The sequence below is a fragment of the Poecile atricapillus genome, chromosome 5 (genome assembly GCF_030490865.1).
Source record: "Poecile atricapillus isolate bPoeAtr1 chromosome 5, bPoeAtr1.hap1, whole genome shotgun sequence".
Classification (NCBI taxonomy): Eukaryota; Metazoa; Chordata; class Aves; order Passeriformes; family Paridae; genus Poecile; species Poecile atricapillus.
In genome coordinates this window covers 19,051,937-19,069,299 of record NC_081253.1, presented here as the reverse complement: position 1 = coordinate 19,069,299, position 17,363 = coordinate 19,051,937, and the positions used below count along the sequence as shown (strand labels likewise).

Below are 17,363 nucleotides of genomic sequence, written 5' to 3'. Positions count from 1 at the left end.
TTCCCCTGGTGATTGATGGCATTTGCCTTCAGTTTATGTGACAGCTTGTATGCGACACTGTTGTGCTTTTTACGAGGATTGTGGTAGTGGAAGTTACTTCTGAGGTAGTGAGAATTCTGTCAACTGAAAATTCAAAAGATAAATCCTGAACAATGTTTAAGCCCAAGGTGAGATGCTGTGCATGATGTATTAACAGCTACAGTCCCCAGAGAACATTTCTATAAAAAGATAAATACTAATAATTGTAAGATAAAATTATCAGAATTGGATATTTTTGGTTACAACTTGAACTAATACTGGGAGTTAAGAATTCAAATGTTACAAGCAAACAAGCAAAACCAGACAAAACTGTCAGAAATCTGCAAGAGATATTCTTGTGGTCTGAGAAACTATTGCAGTTAGTTATGAGTTTATAAGAAGTTACCTTGCCAAATGCTTGAGTGTCTTTACTGTTGACATGTCTCCCCTGTCTGTCAAATGAGGCAGTAGGTCTTGAATTTTTGGTCCTATATTGCTTTCTTTTGGTACAATGACAGCTGTCCATACCACCTTTTTATTTTATAACATAAGTTAGTTTCTGCTTTTCTGTGTTCAGATTTTTTGTTTCTTTTCTTTGTTGATCTGTTTTGATCTGAACATGAATTCTGGTTTTCCTGGTTCATGGTTAGGAGAGTTAGAAACATGTGTACACGTATGTGTATGCGTACACCTACATAATGAACTTTTTTTTTCGGTGAGATTTAGTATACTTATGTCTCAGTTCTGTCAGAGAAACTTTAAAATTTTGTTTGAAAAATAGAGACTTTTTCTGTAAAAAGGCATAATTGACCTTCAAAACTCTTCTTACAACTGTACTAACATTTTCATTTTAATTGATAGTAGTTAGAATGTTCTTGCATTTCTGGCAGAATTTGAGTCTAAAAATTTTAAGTCTAATCAGTTTTTAATCAGTTATTTTTCTGATTAAACAGTTTTTATTGGCACAGGGATGTTCTAAAACTGTCTACTCTCTGAACATGCTGTTTTTTAAAATGCTGGTGCAGAGTGCTTATGAATGCTGTGCACAGGCACTCTTCACAAATTCTCAGCTGCGTGGCCTTCAGAGAAGTGGAAATGCATCAAGCCTGGTGCCCATGTAAGCAGACTTAGGATTTGGGCCAGTGTCAACTAATACAGAAAGGCAGTGTGGGAGGGAGTTTAAATATTACTGAGGTTACACAAACTGCCAAACTCCTGAAATTCGATACTCTGTTTCCTGCAATGTCCTGTGTTTTCAGTATTGTAACCTAAGTGTAACTTAACCCCCTAAGCCAAGGAAAGAAATCCTGTCCTTAGTACTGTCCTGACTGGCTATCTTCCCCATTCCTTTACCTCCAGTTTTCTGAAACAATGAAAACCTCAAGTCTACAAACTACAGAATGTTCTGTAGAATGTTTGGCTGGTTGAACAGATTTTCTAGGCTGTTGGCATTTCTGCTGTGGGTTGCCCTGGAGGCAGGATCTCGGGAGGAGCCCTGGCCGCTGTGGGGCCGGAGCCGGCTGAGGCGGTGGCACCTGCCTGGTGCTGCAGCTGAGCACAGACAGGAGCTGCCTCACAGTTGCTTATTAACTGTGTCACCCACCTGCCCTTAGGCTGAAAGACATTTTTATGCAGCTGCTCAGTGAAACTGGATCAGGAATAACCTGGCTGAAAGAGGTTAGCTTTTAACCTGGGCCTATTGCCTGGTGCAGCACACAAATGCCTGTGCTAGTGCAAGGCAGGCAGAAGAGAGGGATGAGGGAGAGACTTAAATTGCTCTTACTTCTTTGCTGCTGTTGAATGTCTCGTGTGACATAAATGTGAAGAAGGCTCCAGCCTGTTCTCCTGGATGTTCTGATGCAAGCTGTTTCCCTGGCAGTGTATTTTATGTGAATGTTTTTCTCTCACACCTGTGCATATCGACAGTCGCAGCGAAATAGATGAAGTCTGTGGAGGCTTTCCATTCTGTTTGTGACAGGAGTTCTCTAGAACTGAAAGTCTGAATTAATTCTTTCCTGACTAAAATTTCCTCCCTTATCTCTCATGAGGGGCTTTCCGTTTGTTTTTGTTTTGCAAAGACTGAAAAAAAATCATGAAAGCTGAGACACAAGGTGCCTTTGGCAATGGTTACTGTGGTAGCTCAGTTGTTGCCCATGAGTTGATGCAGGGAGGTAGAATATTCAAAGCACTTTTCAGTTAAATATAGTGAAGCTTATCTCAGTCAATTAGTTACATTTCTGCATTATTAATGTCTGAGAAAAGTAGATGAGGTGCATTTTTGCCCAGTGGTGTCAGCTGGACTTTTTGAGTCACAGTTTTATTACCAGCATAGGAAAATAATAAAACAGTGTAAGAAATGAAATAGTAACAGGAGTGGGAGAGTTACAGTTAGGGTTTGGAATACGTATCTGAATTAAGAACCTGAGGCAGTAATTTGACTTGTGTTTAAGATGACATGTCTTCAGGGAGAGGGAAATGTGCTCCACACGTCTGTCTTCTGTCTTCCACCTACTGTCTTCTGGGGAACGACAGGGAGTTATCTTGAAAATTGCTCTTATTATTCAGGTTCATTGATTCATTATTCAGGCATTCTTCCTTCTATGGTTCAGGGTTCAGAAGCTGTCTAAAGAGGAGGACTTTGGACAACAGAGCAAGCGTGTCAAACTACAGCCTGACTAATAGTCACCTACAAGTACCATGAGATTAAATCCCAGTCTTTAATACATGTAATTAACTTTTTATTAGAAACCAGCTGTGATTTTGAGTGCATTGCAAATAAAAAACACTTTTTCAAACAATTGTTAAAATGAAGTTTAAAGTTGGAAATGAGATTTGTGGCAGCTTTAATCAGCCTAAGTAGGATCTGCATAGTGCCTAACTTGCACAAGTGCTATTGAGTCGGAGAGCAACACAGTCCACCTCAAAGCAGCTGCTTTTCAGGGAGGGAGAAGAGGAGGAAGAGTTTTGTCAGCTGGATTGGCTTCTGGACTGGCTCACCCTCCAGAAGCGTGTCCTGTAGCACCAGGATGGATTGGGGCTCTGTGGCTGCAGATAGAGAGGGAGAAGTAGAAGTAGGATTGTGGCAGCTTAAATTGGTGTGAGATCAAACCCTCTGGTACAGAAGAGGCCTCATGCTCCTATATAAAGGATTGGCAGAAGAATGAGAGTGGCTGGAAAGGTGTTACAGAACAATTACACAAAAGAGTGAATAGTAAAAGAGTTCTGCTTGAATTAACAGATACAAGACAGTCATTCTTAATGTGTACAGCTGTGGTGTGTCATAGATGCTGTTACTTGGTAGTGCCACTTTGTGCATCTGTTGGTGACTGTGTGTTCCTCTAGTCAATTGCTCGCTATGACTTTTGGACTGTAATACTGCTTTTTCTCCATTTCTGTTTGATTGTGTGGCTCTGGTGTCTACCTGTCCATCCCACAGTAGCTGAGCCAGTGGTGCTGTGTCCTTTGCTTGACGGCTTCCTTCCTCCTTTCCTACCTGCTCCCATTCTATTCTTCATATCCCTTTTGAACAGAAAATGCAGTAGATTTTGACTTTTCCTTGCTTTTTGTTGTCCAGCCTGTACCCACACCTTCAGCTCTTGGAGACTACTCATTCTTCATTGCTTACTGTGAATTTGATACTTTAACAGTAATTTCTTTGCTGTTGTCAGAAGAAAAGTGATGTAGCTATGCCTGTATCTCCTGGCCAAACTTCCCTCATATTTTTAGCAATAATGTTTTTTCTTGCATGCAGATCTTTAGGTAAATTGAAATGTTTTAATGCCTTGATTCATATTCTGTACATTCTTTAGTTCTGTTATAGTATTTCTCTTTGGAAATTATAGTAGCAAGACTGATAGCTGGCTCTGTTGTGTTGGGCTTTGTATTTCTTACAGAAAGAAATTCAAGCAATGAGTCAGTGCAATCACCCTAATGTGGTGACCTATTACACATCTTTTGTGGTGAAGGATGAACTTTGGCTGGTTATGAAGCTATTAAGTGGGGGTAAGTTACTGGTTTTACTTGTTTAGCTGCAAGGCAATTGTAGGTTTTTTTCCTAATATACCACCTTTGAGTTCATTTATCTAAACTAATTAATGAGAAAGGGGTAGACACTACATAGGATGAACCTCGAGATGTAGGCATGCTAAGGAGGAATGTGCAAGCTTACAAAGTTTGTATATCTGTATTCATAGGACGGGCTAAGAAGTACTGAAATACAGTAGTTAAGTAAACAGAATTTAATTTTCATTCTGAACCAATTTTTCAAAGTTCTCTATTAAGGTTGTGTAGGGAAAACTGATCAGAATTAAGTCAATTCTGTCAGTGTGATATTTTATGGAGTTTCTCTAGAATCCTCTATTTTTATAAAAATGCACGTATTTCTGATTTCATAATGAGTATTACTCATTCCTTATTCAAGCAAAATCCATCCCAGGCCAAGTATTACACATATTGCATCCTTTTTATTGCTTAAGCTAACTCATTGCATTTTTTTATGATGATAGTTACTGGTATAAAATTCTTATTTAGTTCTGGAAGAGGAAAAAGGGGGCCGAACTTCAAGTGCTTGTAGTTTAGAAAAGAGAGGCCCCAGAATAAGATGTTATGGTCGTGGTTTTTACACGATGTTGGTCAAGTTTAGTCTGGATGGCAGCAAGCAACTTCACCATGGTGCTGGAAAACAAGGATGGGAAGTGCTCATAACACTTGTGTTGCATTTCGATACATTGGTCAGTTCAAGCAAAAGCAAGCACAGAGCATGAGAGAAAGCAGTGATTCATGACAGGAATTTACTGTGAGCTGTCAAATAGTGCTTGGATAAAAACAAATGTTTCCATTAAATGCCTTGAAGTGTATAATAACTGAGGTTCAATGTCAGACTATATGTCACTGGTAATGTTACTATTTGTTTGCTCTTGTCTCATTCCAACCTTGCAGCTGCATGTTTACATCGTGAACACATGAACCATAATCTAAACTGGATAATAAACCAAGACTGTTGCAGTACATATCTGCTTAAATATGGGGTACTCCTGAATCTTTCATTAGTGGGTGCTTCACAAGCTGTTAGCAGATCTTTGTAATGGATTATTGAGTGTCATGATATTTTTGACAAAAGCAGTACTCTGTATCTCTTTTTGTTGGGTTAGTGGTGTGCTATATTCTAAGAGCTAGTTACGTGAAGCATTTACACATACATGCAAAGATGTAAACTGTACTAGCATAGAAAGAATGAAGAAATACAGATTTCTAAAGAATCTGATATGATAATGCTTTGTATATGCTTTTTTTCTCCCCTGGATCTGTAATACAGGTTCAATGCTTGATATAATAAAGTATATTGTCAACAGAGGAGAGCACAAAAATGGTGTGCTTGAAGAACCCATAATAGCAACAATTCTTAAAGAAGTCTTGGAGGGCTTAGATTATCTACACAGGAATGGGCAAATTCACAGGTAGGAGCATATACTAGTGAAAAGCATTTTCAAAATTGACTGTAGCTTTGTTGATTCTGGTCAGCTGTAGTGGCTTGACTAAGCAAGTTGTATTGCCTCTTTATGTGATCAGTAATTATCAAGTGGCAGTGCTTGGGCAGATGCTGTAATCTTGGTTGCAGTTTGTCACTAATATTTAATAGTTGCCTGAGTCTTCATCCTGTCCCTCTCTTCTAGTTTGGATAGGTTTGTGCTGTGATAAGCATACCAGGACTGTGGTCCGTAGTCCTATGCCTGCTGGTGCTCCAGATACCTACTCTGATTCTAGTTTATGGTGTATGTTTTGTGACTTGGTTATTGTGTTGCACAGTAAACCTGTAATCTTGGGTGCTCAGACTCCTGTAAAAATGCAAAAATATTTTTTTTTTCCTGGTAATCAGTTAATATCTATTACAACTCTTCTTTTTCTTTTATGACAACATGTGATTGGTACTGTGGAACTGCATCTTAGTGTATATGCATCTAATGAATCCTGTGTTGTGTGTATTCTCTCTCCAAGAGAGACTAAGAGGTTATGTTACCTTTCAGTATTAATATAAATTCAATAAAACCTGGGAAGGTTTTCTCAAGTCTGAATTGTTATGATAGATTCTGTATGAGAGTTTTAAACTATGCATTAAGAATGGGGCGCATGTTTCTATTAAAAAATAAAGAAACAAACCAAACCAAAACAAACACAAAGTTTTCTTCTGAACATTACATGTGAATAGTGTGTTAAATGGATATTGTTAACTCTTAAACACATACTAAATTTTGAACATATTCAATGCCAAGTAATTTTTCACCACTTTACCTTTTAGCAAAATATGTTAGATATGTCTCTTCTCTGAAGAGATCGAAGAGGAGAATTTTTTTCAATTTTTCTTTTTCATTAGTGGTACAGTTGGATGTGAAAAAGTAGTAATTCTTGGTTTCCAGCTCTGAAAACTTTCAGTTTGTGAGACTATATTTAAAAAAAAAGTAGTAAAGCAGAATTTAAACTTAAATATCTTCTTAAATCTATCCCTGAATTCTGCTCATTTATGATAGACCTGAATTCTGGTCTTTTTATACGTGAAAATTTGTTAGAGTTTGACTTCTGCACTCTGTTTTAATGTTACTCAGTTACATTTTACATATCAACTTCCTTTTTCTGGTTTAAATTTGAAAACGCTATTTTGTGAAACTATTGAGTATGCAATATTTATTTGTTTGAATCAAATATGCAGTATGTGCTTTTATGCTAATCCCTGTTTGTACGTTCTAGAGATTTGAAGGCTGGCAACATTCTTCTGGGTGAGGATGGCTCTGTACAAATAGCAGGTAATGGTGGTGGTAGAGTAATGGATAAATAAAAGAAAAATGTAAATGCAGCTGGATCATGGGCAGTTGATATCAAAAGGAGAAGTTTTTCTGTTAGCTTTTAACTATTCCTTTTGGGGTGCTGCAGCCACAAGTTTCAGATTTCAGGACCCTTGATTAATGATACTTGACTCAGAAATTGTTCAATATTTCTCTGTGTCCCATCAAATATATAAGGAAGCTTTCTAATATCCTCTTAATATTTCCATTTGATTCACACATGCACCTTAAACAGCTTGGAAATGGTAGAAACTGATATTTCTGTTAATTTCATTTTTTTCTACAAGTAATTGTAATAGTTCTTGGGGATCCAACAACCTGTGTCCTTCATAAGGACTTTGACTATAAGTTTCTAGTCACTGAGCTGCATGAGATACATCTCACAGAGGATTATTTTTGGCACGTCTGCCATTTGTCTGGCTGTGGTATCTGCAGGATACAGTTTATCTTAAACGTCCTCTGAGTGCATTGATGTGCTTCTTGAGATGTAGTCTGTAAGAATTAAATCATTTTGGTCTCATAAGAGCAAGGCTGATATCCCCTCTCTCAGGTTGGTATCAGATTATTTCGAAAACACTGAGAGCAGGTGGTGATCCCTGCCCCTTGCCCCAGCACACTGCCAGGCCTTCCATGGTCTGTGGTGGGTGAGCACTGAGAGCCTTCGGTAATAAAAATGGCTATAGGCAGAAGTTGTAATTTTTAAATAAATTATGCTTTCAAAGTACCATGTAAACATGTGTTTTAAGGGCTTTAATATGCCAGTGTCAAGTAATGATAAAACTATATTTTTCTGTAATTACTGGAGGTGTATTCTTTTCAACCTTAAAATCAGGTAATAATAGGAAAGCAATAGAGAGTAACTTGAAGTCCATAGTGAACTACTCTATTTCAGTATAACTGCATTGTAAATTTTACAGTTGGAAATAGTCTTCATATAGCTCCATTCAAAACTGACAGTATTTCTGCAAACATTGGGAATCTGCTCTTTCTTCCTGCCTCTCTTTTATGCACCTACCTCTCCCATACAGCTGCCACTGATGTAGTAACAGGTTAACAGAATGCTGAGCTTTGTTTTTTTGTATTTTTTATTATTTTTTATTATTTTTTGTTTGTTTTTTGGTTTTCCCCTTCTATTTTAGAATTTGGAAAAAGCTACTCACTCATGTCCTGGTCTACTATTAAACACATGTTAGTGACTACTCTTCTGATTGTCTTTGGTTTGTCGATTTCCCATATGAATTGAAATTACATATAGTATTCTCTGTTGTTCAAATCACAGAACATAGCACAGCTTCTGTTGCTATGCAGAAGCAGCTCCTTGTCTTTGAATGATAGCAGATGCAAACCTTGACACAAAGTGCATATTCAAAAATTTTAAGTGACAGATGTCCTTTGCAACTTTTCAGGAAAACACATACTGGGAGGTTAAACTTGAGGATGTTTTACTGTGAATTTCCCTGGTAAAACCATACCTTCTGTTCCATTTCATTAACAGTTTGTCGTGGATCAGAGGTCAGCTCTGCAATGGGGAGTTTCTATAACCATACCTTCAGGAACTGACTATTTTTTCTAAAATACAAAACTTTTGCTTTCTTATCGGTGGTTTCACAGATTTCAACTTTTCTCCTCTTTCCCAGATTTTGGTGTTAGTGCATTTTTAGCAACGGGAGGTGATGTTACTCGTAACAAAGTAAGGAAAACATTTGTTGGTACTCCCTGTTGGATGGCCCCTGAAGTAATGGAGCAGGTATTTCTAATGCTAATCAAAAATTTAAAACATTTTGTTTTTTCATTTTGGAACTTAAGACATTACCACCTTGGATTTCCCTTCTGGTTCTGTTTCAGGTGCGAGGTTATGACTTCAAGGCCGATATGTGGAGTTTTGGGATAACAGCCATTGAGTTAGCAACAGGAGCAGCACCTTATCACAAATACCCTCCTATGAAAGTAACAATCATTTTGTAATTGTTAATGCTGTTAGCTGTATTATTATTGCTGCTAGATAATTAGAACTGCATTTTCAACAGCAATTCAGGGTATCTAAATAGATGTATTCTGTGGAGTGTATTTTCTTTTTTAATTTCTACATTTCAAGTTTGTTTTGCTTACGACACCTCATTTTTGGGTTTATTTTAGGTGTTAATGCTAACGCTTCAAAACGACCCTCCCACTTTAGAGACAGGTGTAGAGGACAAGGAGATGATGAAAAAATATGGCAAATCCTTTAGAAAACTAATCTCATTATGCCTTCAAAAAGATCCTTCCAAAAGGTAGGTCACTATTTCCATGTAAAATAGAGTTATTTTTGAAAATGTGTAGACTATTTTAAGTTACAGTGACATAATATTTAAGTGTATGGTTTGAATTTGTAAATAGAAGCTTTCAGTCACCTCCATCTGCAGAGAAGAAATTGCCTCTTTACTGTTCCTTAAGTTTACTTCTTCTGATTGTTAACCTAATGTGTTTATACTTAAACACAGTATTGAATTAAACACCAATCAAACAAAAGTCCTTGCTCTACATCTCAATTTCTCATCTGAAACAAGACATAAATCTTGATACTGAGCACAAGTCTAATAAGACTGTTCAGATTTAGCAGCAGAACAGTTGGTAACCAAATATATCATTCTCTTGGCATTTAAAATAAATTAAAAATAAATAATTTATGTTGATTTTTCTCATTTTGTGACATAAACTTAGTGTTGTTTTTAATTGGGATATTTCCAATGAAAATTACTTACTAAGATGTATTTATTCTTTTTACTCCAAAGTTAGGGGCTATAAGTTTGTTGAATTTTCCTCATGCTTGTGTAGGGAATTGTATGTCATGGTGTCTTTGCTGTTTGTTCTTTCTTGCTTTTGAATAAATGTTTTTTAAATAGCCAAGGTGATGAAAGTAGTAAACATCTATTCCAAAACCATTATTGAGGTTCCAAGTTCCCTGAACTATTAGTTTATTTATTCATTTTTATGCAGACTCATTTTTGCACACTTTTTTTTCTGAAGAATTGTAGGAAGCATTATTTCCTAAGGCATTCAGTATATCACTGTTTTCTCAAGTTTCAGAGCTACTAATTTTAGGGAAAGATTGTTCTGAGAGAGCAATCCTGGTTGTATGTGTCCTTTATGGTGTGTACTTCGTGATGTAATGTTAGCCTAAGTCCAGGATATAGTTGTGGGGAGTCAAACTGAAAAGGTGGCAACAGGAATACTAGAGAACAAGTATAGTTAAGAAAAAAGATTGTGGCCATGTCTTTATTCTTGAAATACTTGAAAAACTTTGTTTTACTCAAAGATCATTTGCGTACTGCTTTCAGATTCCCCAACCCCTTAACCTTGTTGGTCTTAGTAGCGAGTCTTGATGCTTTAAGCTTAGTGCTGCAGTTTGGCTGCTTACAAATAGGAATAATAATGGATAATCAAGCTCTTGATAATCAAGCTTCTTTTAGTTTCCAGCATCTAGCAATTTTCAGGGCAAGATTAAAGTGGTGAGAAGTAATGAGAAGTAAATAAAATGAATTTTCCTTGTCTCCTTGAATGCATAATGCTGAATTACCTGATGTGTAGTAAAGACATTGGTGTTGAAACATTGGTGTTTAAGGTACTTATTTAAACTTATACGTTTATTAAAACGCATGCAATACCTTCATACTCAGGATTGCCTTGAATGGAACAAATAGACCAGCAAATACATGTTCAGATAAAAACAGATATAGAGCAATTATTTTTATACTGGGAGGTCATCACTATTTTTCATATTTCTTACAATCCAGGATGTAATTTTGCACAGCGATCCCTCCAGTAGCCATCGTTATGGGAGAAGTCCTTGCTCTTTGTGGCAAGTTATAGGACTGGCATTGCACTGCTGTTGTCTCAGACTATGATGTTTTTCTTCTGGGAATCTCTGTGGGTGTTTCTCTCTCTCCCCAGTGCCACGGATGCTGCTCACAGTCCTCAGCTGCAATTCATTGCTGCAGCTTGTGTGGAAAAACAGGGCCAGAAAGCATGTCCAGACCAGTTCAGAAGTGTCTGGCATAATTAATGGTAGAGGAGTGGAGAACACTGGTTTGGATAAAACTTTACTAAAATGGAGCTTTTAAGTGTGCATAGCCCTGTTATGAGATGTGATGGTACTGTACTTTGAGAACTTTAAAACTTTGGCACAGAAGTTGATTTTTCTTTTAAATAGTTTTCCCTTCCTTTTTGCTCACCCAAGATACATGTATAAATTGCTACTGAGTCTGATGGTCTCCACAGGACCACTAATCAGAACTCCTTTATTGTAGAGTTTGGTGCTTTGGAGGTGAAGAAAAATCATGCTCTATGGAACCTACTGTCTGTCTAAACTGAATAATTTTTTTTAATTTCAAGAGTTGTTTCATTACCTCTTGCATGTGTGAACTGATGGATACATACAGACTATTTACTGCTCATCTTTTGCTCACATTATGGGTCTGTCCTCAAAGAAATAAACTAGGTCAGATTTTTGGGGATTTTTTTGAGATTGATATTTTCCAAATGGAAGCTTTCTCTTTGTTTTACCTAGTTTGTTCTAACTAGAGCAGATGATGCTTCTGTTTATTTAGATTTATGAGTCTTGAAGATTTTGACTTCCCTAAATTTAGCTGTGTCAAAATTTGTCCTGGATGGTGGTATGGGCTCCTAATGGAAATGGTGGAGGATTTTATCTCATCCCAAGAGATGCTTTGCTTTCTCTCCAGAGTCTGCTTCAGTACTAGAGTCTGGCTTTGGCTAGATAAGTGGCTTTTTGGATCCCTGAAGATAGGGAGACCAAACCCGCCATTCACTTTGGTAGCTGTGAAATTGAGGTTATCTCTTGGAAATGCTGAAAGAGACTTAAACAGAACTGCAAGTAGAAATGAAGTGTGTCAGTTACAGTTGTTTTGATTTGTATTTGTCTGTTTGGTTGGAAGATGATCCCAGTGACTCTCTTTGGTTTATGCATCATGTTAATAGTGTCAGTATAGTTTCTTGAGAATATCTGCTGACATCAATGAGGTAGAAGAATGCCAATAGGAGGTACTGATGCTGCTGTATGGAAAGTGTAATTATGCTTTTATTGCTGTGGAACAAAGTTTTACTTGTATTCATAGAGTCATTTGGGGAAAAAAACCAAATACCTGCCTTTTTTGTGTTTTTTCTTTTTTTTTGTTTGTTTGTCTTATTTCTTTTATTTTTAAAGGTCAAATTCATTTGTGTTAAACAAAAAAGGGGGAAAATTGGCAGCTTAAGAGACTGATTTTTTTTCTCTCTTTTTTGTTATTTTTGCCATAGAGAGGCTTAATTTTTTTCATGTGTGGTAAGTGAGTTTGTGTGAATTAATTCAGTAGCTGTTATCATTCATTCCCCATTCATACAGTACTAATTCAAAAGTATTAGAGACGTACCATTTAACTAACGTCTTGTACTGTATTCACTGAGAGGGGTCTTTGTTTTCTGTTCTAATTTATTATTGATCTTTCAGGCCCACAGCAGCAGAACTTTTAAAATGCAAATTTTTCCAGAAAGCCAAGGTAAAACGTTTAACCCTATGAGTAAATTTTGCTCTGCCTTAAAAACTATGTGAAATTTCTTCTTTCCTTGGATTGATTTTTAACTTAACAAATGTTGGTTTTGCAGAATAGAGAATACCTGATTGAAAAGCTGCTCACTAGAACACCTAACATAGCACAAAGAGCAAAAAAGGTAAGTGCATTCATGTATTTTTCTTGACTGCTGTGGAAGTTAAAGGAGGGACTCTTCAGTTGCCTTACATTTTTAGTTGACTGACTGAGCCATACTTTTAATGTAGTCCTTCAAAGATAGTGAGTATTGAATTAATGTTTTCTGCAGCCTTGCTTTCGCTAGGAAGCCCTGAGGCATTTTTATTTCCTTTCTGGCCTTGTCATGATACATGATTTTTGTCATACTTGATATGATTTTTTTCTCACTTCCTCTTAGAAAGCTACAGGTGAAGTAGTTGTGGGGAAAAAGATTGCCTGCAAACATATATGTTCATAAACTGCACAATTCATGTCTTCATTGATCACCTAGGGAAAGGGTGAAGATACTTTAAATGGAATTTGTTGACAACTGCCTGGTTCTTTGGATTATTTAAAATATTATTTCCAAAATGTCACATTGAAACTTTGCAAGAGTGGTGCTGTGATTTTCAGACTAGTGGAGCCTTCTTCCATGGGTGGCAGAGTTAAGTCCACAGCAGAGCATATGCTGGTATTTCTGTGGTGCCTTTGGCACTTGTATAAATGAGCTTACCAAGTCATGTGCAGCAGATTAAAAAAAAAATGGTAACTCCTAACAGGTGAGTATTTTAAGACCTTTAAATATTAAGCAAACTGCTGTTCATAAAAGCTAAGAAACAGGAATGGATGTAGACTCCTGTTTGTGTGTGAAAAATTACTGAACTCCCTTTTCTCCTTCTGTTGTGCCTTAATTCACTATGTGTCTTCAGTATGAGATGCCTGCTCCAAGACTGCTGAGCCTCTGCTGATGGCACAGTAGCGTGCTGGGTCCAGCCTTCTAAGAGCAGGTTTGCTGGGGAATGTTTTGAGGAGGGCATTTCAGAAAAGGAGCTGTTTCAGCCTTTGTTGGCACCTCACGCTGCAGCTACCCTGACCAGCACTTGTGCGATTTTCTGTTGCCTTTGGGAGTATTGGTTTGGCCTGACTCTGCAACACTGAAATGTTCTCACAGCTGGTGGCTCACGTTTGGGAGAGACAGTCAGCAAGATATGAGTGCTTCAAATTCCTTCGAATCTTCTTCATATGGAAGTAATTTTGGGACCTCATTGATAGTGGGCTCCGAGAGGCTGGATGGAGTAGGAAGGGCTCCTGAGAGGGTTTGTGGCAGGGGCGCTGCGCTGAGCAGGTTCGCACCTGCGAGGCGGGGAGGAGGAGTTCAGGGTTTGGCCGTGTGGTGGCAGCAATGCCCGCATAAACCGGGATCCAGCTGGAGAAAACCCGGCCTCTGCTTTTCGTTTTGCACCTCGGGAGCGTGGGAGCCATTTAAACACGTCCTAGCCAGGCTCCGGACGGAGCGAGTGCCCCCTGAATTCCGTGTCGCAGCTGGATCCCCGGTCGGCTGTGGAGACCGCCTGTGAACTCATGCATGCACTCACGTGTACTCTGGATTTCTTTAGATAACGCGGCACTTGGAATTGCGAAGGGAACGCAGGATAGCCTCCCAGAAATAACCACAGAAATAATTTTCTGAATTACATTTTTGACAATTTTTTCTAATTTGAAAGAGGTGTGAATCTTAAGAAATCAAGTGGTGGAGACAAATTAATATGTCTTTAATTACATCATAAATGGAAAATATTTGGGTTTTAGCTACTGAAAATGTTCAGTTATTTTTATTTTAAAAGGACACAATATTAAAATTCATTGGGAATTTAAAGTTTAATTCACTTGTTAGAACTGTGCATTTAGGTGCTGTTTTAAGACACCATAAAATATATACTTTAATAATAAAACTCTGGGGTTTTGTTTAAAAAGCTTGTGTAAGTTGAATTTGGTTGCTTAAACATTAACATGTAAAATGTCTAAGAGGTTGCTCTTGAAAGAAGTAACCCCTGTAATTGAAAAACTAATATCACTAGGGCAATAGATAGGAAGGAGCTGGTGTCATCGCTGCTTAAATTATCTTCTGTGGCACTTGGCGGAAAATGCCTATGACTAATGATCTGTAGCACCACTGCTAGTACAGATGTCAGATCTGCCCTGTGGTAATCTAATTTTTCTTCCATTTACCACAACTATAATTGCTTTGCCTTGTTGCAAAGTCGGAGTTCTGTTCTGTTGCCCAGAACTCCAGCCTCAATTTAGTTTTAACTTTAAATTCTTCTCTCTTGACTTAGTGTTCCCATGTTTTGTTTCTGCCTTTATAGCTTATACTTGGCATCTGTTTTTTTTCTAAACATGAGTTCAGGTCTGTTTGTGAAATCCTGGAAGCAGGTACACAGGTCTTGTATGTGTGAAGAAAACATTTGGTGCTGTAAAGATGTGTCCTGCTGTAAACCCTATTTTGATAATTGAGCAACATCTTCACCGTGTGTTTAAAATACTGTTTAACATTAGAGTTGTAAACTACATGATTGTGTGCATGTTCCCCTGTTCCATTGTTTCATTTTCATTCTACTAAATTTTAAATTACATCCTTCTTCCTCGCCCTAGCCTAGTAATTAAGGATAATGCTGAACCACTTAGCCAGGAGGAGCATGTGCTGCCTCTTCCTGTGCAGGACCTGGTTGGATATATTGGTACTGATCCACAGGAAAGGGTGTTACACCATGCAACTCCTTACTGGCTGTGTTTCACTAATGGGACTGCTCACCTGCGAGAGCGCTGCTGGTATCAAGAAGAGCTGGAGAAAAGGCTGTGAGGAATGGTCCAAGTGTGGTTGGGTAAGCAGGGACATGCTCTGAAGCCATGCTTTTGTCATTGGTATAGATGTAGGAGCCCTGACACCCCGTGCCTCTGCCTGGTTAATGGTGTGATGGTAGAGCAGCCTGCCCTGTCCTGCTTGGAGGAGGGCTGTGTGCACTGCTGGCATGAAGCAGTCCACCAAGTGTTTACATATACTATTTATCAACATGTGCTGAAGTAGTTTTAATTTTGAACTGAACACTAAGTTATTTAATTTGTGATTAGGATTGCTGTGTTGGAATAGAGCAATTTGAAATGTGAAACAGCTTTTAGAGTTCCACAGTCAGTTTTCAAGTCTTGTCACGCTAAAAAATTAATTATAACTGTATGTACTCTGTATACCCAAAGGCCCTGGGTCAATTTTATGGTTTTATAATCCTATTTTTTTAAATTTTAAAATCTCCTGCATGACTGCCACTTCTACAAAGTGAACAGGGAAAAACATGTATCTGCATTTCATTTTATTGCTGTCTGAAGTGCTGCTAGTAAAAAAAAAACAAACCCTGAGCAATAATTGGGCTTGAATTCTGTTTTTGGAATGGTGGTATTGCATTGCGCTCTTAATAGAAGCTTTTTTTAGAGCTGAGCATTGTACGTTAGTGGGAAAAACCTGTGACAGTATGAAGAGATGATTAGTGTGAGTGATACCAGTTTTTATTATACTTCACTAAAAACGCCCTTATAGGTGGGTTAGAATTCTAGCTCCTCAGTACAGCTATTTTAAGGTAATGGTCATGTTTCATTACATAAGACATCACCAATCCCCTGCATTTAATGAGAAAAATACCATTATATCCCAGATTTCTTGGACAGCTATAACAGCATAATTGCACCTCAGCAAGGCATACATGTGCAGCCCTTCCTTGCTTCAGTAATGGATTTCATCTGATAGATACATCTCACCAGTGATGTATGTTAGTGCAGCTGGACTCCAGCTGAATTGAAAAGCAGAGAGCAACATGAACCTGAGCTCAGATTGTTAATATAATTGTTTATTAACTTTTCTTTACAGTTTAAGAAAAGCTTATTTAAATAATATTGACATATAAAGTGAAGGGACATGTGCTGTACTGGAACACTTCTTCTGGAAGGCAGTAGCTGGACTATAAATATGTGTTTGGCAGTGCTTTGTTTGAGGGAGGGCCCTCCATTGCAGAAGATTAATTGTTCAGGTTATCCAGAACACTGCTGTAAATTAAAAAAAAAAATAGTGGAACTGTGTTTATATGGTTGAATGTTACTAAAAAAAAAAAAAAAAAAAAAGAAATTGGCACTCACACCATGTCAGGTAATTTTTTTATTTTCAGGAAGTTGTTGGAAGGGAAATCTAATATCAGCACTTTTTCAAAAATGTAAATTTGACAGCAATTCAAATAATGAAAAAGCAGTGCCTGCATTCATGGGTAGTAAAATTGGAAAGTGTTTTAAGGGGCAGAAACATGCAGTTGCACCAGCCTTGTTTTAACATTTCATATAAAGGAAGAGGACTGCTTAGTGTTTTTGCCATGTAGTTGTGCCATTAGATGCAAGGAACTTCATGCAGCATATGAGTTTGTCCATCTTTACTTTCATAGGGTGCTTTTACCATCTGTGTGGTTTTTTGTGAGGTTGGATTTTATGTCTTCTCAAATTGATCTAATTGTTACAGAATAAGCGAGCTTTGAAACAAACCATGGCCTAATTGAGTGCCTTTGTACTTCAAATAGCCATATGCATATCCAAAATAACTGGGATTACTTATTATAGCAGAGTTTAGAAGCTCATACATGATTCATCTTAGCTGTTGGAAAGTAGCCCTGTTGCCTGTTGGAAGGTGTGTTCCAGTCGATGGGCCATCCAGGTTCCACCTCAGAATTCATTTTTGCAGGGAGTCCCTGTCTCTTGTGTAACTGCATTGATCTGCTCCTTAGCTTATGTGTTCATGACCTGTTGACTTGTTCAAAATATCTTGAACATGGACTGATGGAGGGTTGGTGTGTAATGAGAACTTTTCTGATTAGACCAGTAGCTCTAAGTATTTGGCATTTATTGAAGCTGTTGAAACTTACTGAACTGGGGAGGA

The 17,363-nt window shown here is 37.8% G+C and overlaps 1 protein-coding gene across 3 annotated transcripts in view; it reads left to right on the top strand.

Annotated features, from left to right (window-relative positions):
- The window catches only part of STK39 (serine/threonine kinase 39), an 83,318-nt gene that overhangs the window by 18,730 nt on the left and 47,225 nt on the right, over positions 1 to 17,363 (top strand). For all 3 annotated transcript variants that reach the window (XM_058840553.1, XM_058840552.1, XM_058840554.1), the window contains exons 3-10: positions 3,912 to 4,020; positions 5,333 to 5,474; positions 6,760 to 6,815; positions 8,492 to 8,601; positions 8,700 to 8,801; positions 8,991 to 9,124; positions 12,340 to 12,388; positions 12,495 to 12,560. In XM_058840553.1, coding sequence (XP_058696536.1) covers positions 3,912 to 4,020; positions 5,333 to 5,474; positions 6,760 to 6,815; positions 8,492 to 8,601; positions 8,700 to 8,801; positions 8,991 to 9,124; positions 12,340 to 12,388; positions 12,495 to 12,560 — 768 coding nt within the window. The remainder of the gene's footprint in view (positions 1 to 3,911; positions 4,021 to 5,332; positions 5,475 to 6,759; positions 6,816 to 8,491; positions 8,602 to 8,699; positions 8,802 to 8,990; positions 9,125 to 12,339; positions 12,389 to 12,494; positions 12,561 to 17,363) is intronic.